Source organism: Castor canadensis, chromosome 7 (genome assembly GCF_047511655.1).
Source record: "Castor canadensis chromosome 7, mCasCan1.hap1v2, whole genome shotgun sequence".
Classification (NCBI taxonomy): domain Eukaryota; kingdom Metazoa; phylum Chordata; class Mammalia; order Rodentia; family Castoridae; genus Castor; species Castor canadensis.
In genome coordinates this window covers 16539405-16546765 of record NC_133392.1, presented here as the reverse complement: position 1 = coordinate 16546765, position 7361 = coordinate 16539405, and the positions used below count along the sequence as shown (strand labels likewise).

General features: G+C 42.3%; 1 protein-coding gene across 1 annotated transcript in view; it reads right to left on the bottom strand.

Moving 5' to 3' along the window:
- Positions 1-1430: 1430 nt before the first annotated feature.
- Ablim1 (actin binding LIM protein 1) overlaps positions 1431-7361 on the bottom strand; it is a 291006-nt gene continuing 285075 nt past the window's right edge. Inside the window, exon 27 of the mRNA XM_074078246.1 lies at positions 1431-6412. Coding sequence (XP_073934347.1) covers positions 6299-6412 — 114 coding nt within the window. The 3' untranslated portion in view covers positions 1431-6298. The remainder of the gene's footprint in view (positions 6413-7361) is intronic.

The window sequence follows — 7361 nt, the reverse complement described above, 5'->3', positions numbered from 1 at the left end:
GGGCAGTGAACTTCCACTTTTAGTCAATGGATGTTACTCATGGGAACTTCACTCTTCAGACAGACAACTTGAGAAGAATTTTATTTGATGGTAACAACCACCACTCAATCACACTAAGCTTCAGAACGTATTGGATTTGATTTTATTATGTACTCATTCACCGTTTAGAAATTTTTGACTTGAATCGACCACCGCCCCTTCTCTTTGCATTTGCCATGAATTACTTTCCCAAATGAAACATGCAATCCATATGCACAGTGTATCTGTCACTAGCCCTGAGAGTAACGGCTAGCCACTAAAGCGAGACAGAAGTCGACTTCTAATGAAAAGGTGGCCAACAGAGCCAAATGAACTCACGATGAGGAATGTGGTTCTGAAGAAACAGAGGGGGAGGAGAGCACAGACCTGGCCAGGGCCTCCTGACCTGTTTTCTACAGCAGTAAATTGAATATGCCATGGTTGGGGAGGCCTTCTCAAGTACAGACTGTGTACTTTCTGATAAGCCTAAAATCCTGGCAGTGAAGACAAGTGAATTGAAATCTAGATTTTCCTCATGTGGAGGTTGGTAATACAGGAGAAGTTGGAAGATTCGAAGATTTTTTTTCCCCATTGCATTCTAGCTTCTTACTAAAATGGTCAAGGCTCACAGTAGCTCAGAAGGTCTTGTTCTTAAGCCACAAGTCCCTAGTTTTGTCCAAAAGATGAGTCATTTACAGAATCAAGCATCAGTTACACTAGCACAGTGTGAGAGCTCTACTAAGATTTTTCTTTTTGTGGTGCTGGGGCTTGACCCCAGGGCCTTGTACATGCTCAGTACACACTCTACCACTGAACCCCACCAGGTATTTTTTTCTCTAGTCACCTTGGTCAATATGATCTGGATTATTGGATAAATTGCTAGAAAATAACCATGTTATTTGTCTCACCTCCTGCCACCAACTTACATGATCAAAATGGCTGGCTAAGGTTTTGGTTTCATTCTGATTGTTTGGGATTTTGGAAGTACTTTTTACTTTTTACTTTTATGGTACTAGGGTTTGAACTCAGGACTTTGCACTTGCTATCAGGTGGTCTGCCACCTGAGCCAAGGCTCCAGCCCAGGTTGGTACTTTTAAAAATAGGATAGACCTTATCTCAACTAGAAAACAACCCTTATTCCTTCCTATTATTGCTTATACTCTCTCTTCAACAAAATTAGAAATAAGGGCAAAATAGTTTCTGCTGGGTATTGAGGGGGTGGGGGTGAGAGGGAGGGGATGGAGTGGGTGGTAAGGGAGGGGGTGGGGGCAGGGGGGAGAAATGACCCAAGCGTTGTATGCACATATGAATAATAAAACAACAAAAAAGAGAAATAAAATAAAATAAAATAAAAATAGGATAGACCTTCAAAAGGAACATGGGAATAAGAAGTGAAACGGTCCTGGAGGCGCTTACGAAGGAAGCAACAGCTTTATTCACCAAGCGTGAGTTCGACAGTGACGCAAGGTGGCAAGGTGGGGCACAGTGCTGCTCACAGCAGGAGCATGGAGCAGGTTGGGAACTGTGCAGCTCAGTGACACGGAGCACAGCAGGTCACTCCTCCTCTGCACACAAGCATGAGGTACTCAGGTGCGGACACACACACCCACTCAACTTCACAGAGAACACAGCACAGCTTTTCACAAATTCTTCTAAACATTTACTTTCATATTTCTGAAAGGGGAAGGAGGGCAGGAAGAGCTGGATGCCTTTCACCAGTTGAAAATAACTCCATGAACCTAGCTTAAATTGAAGAACCCTAAAAGCTTCAAGGCAGAGCCACCAGCAACTTATGGTAACTACTCCCATTTTTTATGGGACAAGTCTGTACACAGAACCCAAAGTGAACATCAGTTTTGTGGATAACTGTCTCTTCTTCCATAAGACAAAGAAACATCTGCATATGTAATCCGGAAGTGGCTCACAACTTTTGTGAATGTCAAGGTACACGGTAGCATCTCCTCTGCCTTCAGTCAATGGGCTCAGGACATTATTCGTGGGAACGAAGTGTGAGAGATACTTTGGGAAGAATTTCATTTAGTGACACCAACCATCAGTCAATCACTAAGCTGCAGAAAGTACTAGGTTTGTTTGATTTTATTGTGTATATATTCACTGTTTAGAAAGTTTCAGCTTGAGTTGACCGCCACCCCCTCTCATGAATTTGTCATAAATTACACCTGCCCAAATGAAAACATAACAATCCATATGCAAAGTGTAACTGTCACCATCTCCCTCTGCTTCCTGGGCAGAAAATGGAAAGACAGTGACTTAAAATAAGTAAAGCTACCTTTTTCTTCCATTACAGCATAGGTGGGCAGTTTCCTTACTATATACTATTACTGTAAGATGCTCTCATTGCAAATTTCAAGCCCTAAATTGCTTACTTTATTCTGGATAGAAAGTTCCTCAAAAGGGAGCATTAAAGAGCAAGCTTAAGGGCATATAAACAAACAGTTCTTCCAAAAAATAATTTTTAAAATCAAATAAAATCAAGGCTGGCACAGGAAGTAGAGATTAGTTACCAGAAATACAAAGTGATTTATAAATCTGAGTTTGCTTCAGAGAACACAGAAGGTTATTAGTCAGAGTTCATTTTCCTTCCACTGTCTCCCATGATAGTCAGACACAGGACTCTGAGTGTGCAAGGTCTGGAGCCATGCCTGCCCCTGGAACATGCCCCACAGTGTTCGCTGGAAATACTTTTTCAAAAGACTGACCTAGTCAAAAGTGGTTAATTTGAATCCTTTTAAACTTGAAAAAGTATATATATTTTACAGCATCATCTGAGAAGCAATTCTTAGAAAATGATATTTGCTTCAAAGTGTAAAGAAATTAGGTGAGAATTTCAGAAACATTACTAGCAGGACCTCTCCAAGTTAGAGGTGATAGACACCAGACTGAGATGGAGAGGCTGAGGGCTGGCATTGGAAACTGCTCCAGCCAGTGCCTTTGAAGAGCAACAGAATCAGCATTGGTGGGGACAAGAGGTCAGGGAAGTTAGAAAACTACCCCCAATGCTTTGCACCTATTACCCATGACCTCTAGTTTTTCTCTTTGAAGTTTCAGAGAAGAGGCAGTTTATATTTAATTATCGTAGGAATCATATTAAATTTTTTTCCTAATGAACTCCAAACCAAACTGGAGATACATAGCTAACTGTACAGAGTTCCAAATGCTCTTCACGGCTTCTAATAAATTATACAGGAAGACAACATGATAGCCTGGACTATCTTGGAGAAATTTTAAAGGAAGCACTGACTTTCACACGGTCACAGAAGCCTCTTCCACTTTATGCAATCAGTATGTGATCACAAGTAAGTCAAATGCTAGAAAATATAGCCCTTAATACAGGCACCAGCCTGTCATGTATAGAATTCTTTCTCTAACATGAATGAGCCATTTTAGTTTGACTGTGTTAACAATTGAATTTTTTTCTTTGCTGTATAGCATGGGGTGAAGCAAAGAATTCACATCTCTTGTGCCGTGGGCTGGACATTTCAAGGTTAAGCTGAGCCTCTTTAACATAGATGGGGCATTGTAGCCCACACACTGGATTTGCCAGTTAGAAACAGATTGTCCCCAACCCATTCTTCCAGATAGAACCTTCTGCCCAGGAATGGAACAGGGATACCCGCTCTGCACGACAGTTTCCAGAGGTCCCTCCCCAGCGCACACAGGATGCTACTGATTTTTCTACAATTCATTTTTGCATGGGGCAGTTTAAATGAACTAGTAGGCTTAATATGGAAAGTTTTTTTTTTCCCCCAAGTTGGATGCAGAACTGAGTTCAAAAGATACAAGAAAAGCAGGGTTTCATTACTGGGAGAATTTAGCATTCAGTTTTTCAACTATCATTACAGTCTTAGGCAGACCCTTTAACTCTGTCACATATAGAGAAGGGCTGTCCCTTCTTTCAGTCTAACATTCCTATTCCACTTTATGGAGACCAACAGAGGAATTTTAGCAAAACCACCTGTGCCCACGTTTTCCAAATAGCTTGATTTTTTTCCTTCCCTGGCATTTGATCTGCATTTTTTGTGGGTGATAACTCATGAAAAACACAGGGGTGGTTATTATCTCCATAATGAAAACAATTTCTCCAACAGCTGAGTGCTGGGACTTTCTGGCCACCATTGTCACTGAGTATGGTAGGGAAACACTGAGAATGTGCCATTGTCCCCACCCTTCCACTCTGCCGGGGGCAAAGCAAGGACTCAGACACACAGACATTGGGCTGAGGTGGCCAGTGCAGAGAGGATGGGACAGGAGAAAACATGAAGCAAGAATCAATTGAGACCTGAAGGGAAATCTGCAAGTTGCAGTCTGCCTTCAACAGGAGCCAGTCTCATCTGCTCAGGCCACCTGGTCAGAGCCCTTTGCTACATGTGTCAGTAGATCCAACACACACACATAGGAATCTGTGAGCAGTTCTCAAACTTAGATTTCTTTGCAGTGCACAGGAGAATACTATAGCAGCCTCTGCAGCACTAACAGACAGAAGGGGCCCACAGGTCTGGAACATGGGCTCATAAACTGTGCTGCTGCCTTCTACCAGTGGTGTCATGTGGACAGGAATTCATAGTCCTACTCTTAATCCTTAAGGCAGCAGGAAGAATTTCTGAGCCTTCATTCTCAGTGGCATTTGCAAGTGAATTCCAATGCTTTCCCCTTTGGCTTTAATACAGAGTTTAAATTCATAAGCAGAGCCCCAACGCATGAGGACAAATGTGACATAACCTCCTGTCTGTGGAGTTGAAGAGTCTCCCTCGTGGAACTCATGATGTGGACTTAGTACATTTTAGTGAGAAGCTAGACTCCAATTTGAATTGAGAGTTGCAGAGTGTAAGGATTCTGCTGAGATGCTCTGAGCCCCAAACTGCCTTGATCCCTCCTCTGCATTCTTTAGTCTGAGCCTGCTGTAAGTTTGTGAGCTCTGTCAGTACATGGAGTATGCTGGTTTCTAAGCACCGACACCCTCCCATGAAGGAAGTGATGCTGGGGACATAGCTTGGCCTTACTCTCAATCTTTGAGTCACATGCAATTGTGCAAATGTCCCTTAGAAGCTGTACAACCGTGTGACAAATATTCAAGCAGAAATCAAAAAGCACATGCAGACTCACAAAACTGCCTGGGTGAGTTACACACACACACACACACACACACACACAAAGTCAACAGTGCTAGGCAAGAAGGACAGCTGAAAAGGCCAAATTAAATCTGTTTGAAGCAGTCTACTTTGAAAGTGCAGAGATTTAAAAGAGAAAAACATGCCTTTTCTTACACTGTTACTTAAAAGACCTTAAAAAACAAAATTGCCATGGGGTTGATTTGATTCACAGGATGCAGAACAGAAAGCAGGAATACTGAGTGGATGAACTTGCACTGGTGACAGGACAGGACATGGATTTTTTTTTTTTTTTTTTTTTTGCTAAGAGTAATATGACCCATGGGCACAAATCACCTAGCAGCATGCAGGTGGGCCAATCTGGAGACAATTTTTGCCTTTCCTTTCTTTGCAAAGGTGGAGCCCAAGCCAGCTCCTGTCTTGGTGGGGAGGTAGAGTTTAGCACACTATCTGAAGCAGAAAGAGAGTTCAGGGAGGATTGCCTTCATTCCTTTTCCTTTCTCTTATTAAAAAAAAATAATGCTAGTGACCTGCCAACCAGGTCTCAGCAAACCGGCAAGAAAAAGGAGCTTGTGAAAAATCATTTTTGCTGACATTCAGCTACTTGATCAGAGCTGCCTGGTTCTGATGCTATGAGAGCACAGGCACTGCTGCAGGCTACCAACAAGGAAAGACATGTGAAAGGTTGCTGCTACCACACAGATGTGTCCCCAGCCTCTTCCTTTTTCACCACAGTGCTACTTAGTAAACATGTCCATACTGCGGAATCAGCACAACTGTCCCATGAGGCGTGTTAGGGCACTTGCTGGCTCTTATTGGTACGGTCAGTGTTATGGTAGACGACAGTTAAAGGAAAAGAAAGAAGCTCCTGTTGTGGACACAAGGTCGTGTGAAAAGGTCATGTGTGGACGTTACTGCTGAGTTTGGGAACATGGCAATTTCTACCCCATTGCTTCTTGGCAAGTGTTAACTGTTAGTTGGCCCAATATTTGGCTCCTGGGTACTGTGACCAGACTTTTCCCTTGCTGTTGTTGCTGAGGGATGGCAGCTTGTAAACTCTCCAATCAAGTTTGAACCTTAATACAACATCCCATGCATTGTCGCCAGCCACTGCCAGTCCTTTATCTAATTGCCATCCTTGTGTGGGACTTTCAGAAGAGTTTTGCTCTTTTCTTCATGTCATTGCGTCTCCAAAGAGGTAACTTGTCAAACTCCTGTATGGACATCCCAAAGATTTCCTGAAACACCTCTGGGGCTAAGTGGCGCTGGGAAGAGAGAGCAGAGCAGTGGTCAGTCCTGATGGCCACACAGATGACCTTGAGAATTCCTCTCAAGTTTATGAATACATTCAGCCTTCCATATCCATGGGTTCTCCTCAGATACAACCAATTACAGATCAAAAATATTCTAAAAATATTTGTCTGTACTGAACATGTATAGACTTTTTTTCCTTTTAATTTCCCTTAAACTATATAGCATATCAACTATTTGTATAGTATTTGGGTTGCATTAGGAATACAATTAATCAAGAGATGATTAAAGGTATTCAGAAAGATATGAGATGGTAATATGCAAACACTATACTACTTTATATAAAGGACTTTGGTATCCACAGATTGTGGTATTTATGGGGAGACCCTGGAATCAAGATACTGCTAAACACTGTTATTTTATATATTTATTTATTTGCAAAACTGGGGATTGAACTTGTCACTGTCATTATTCTGAAGAGCAAGTCAGAATGATGGAGAGAGGATTACCTCTGATGCTTGTTACTAGGCATAACCAGATGAGGTGCCCTCCCCCCAGCTCAAAGAGCAGGTAGAGTATTAATAATACTGGCACAATTCAGTGTTTTAACAGCACTGAACAGTGATGGGGAATAGGAGGGTGATTTATGGAAGTGGCTCTACTTCAGGATGTGGAGAAGATGCAGAGAAAATGGGTCATAATAATGGAAAAGTCAATGAGAAAGAGACTTCCAGAGCTGTCCCAGGAAGCCTAGTCTACCTGAGAGACCACCTATCTGTCATGACTCCTAGAAAGGTCCCCTTAGGACACTGGGGCCAGTATTTTCTGAGCCATCCTGACCTCTTCTAAAAAGACACTGCCTTTTGTCAGGAAACAGTAATGATTCTTCCTGAGACTGGCAGCCAGCCGTTTTCTTAATTAAAATCATTCAGATGGAAAAATACAAAGATCAGTCCTCCATGT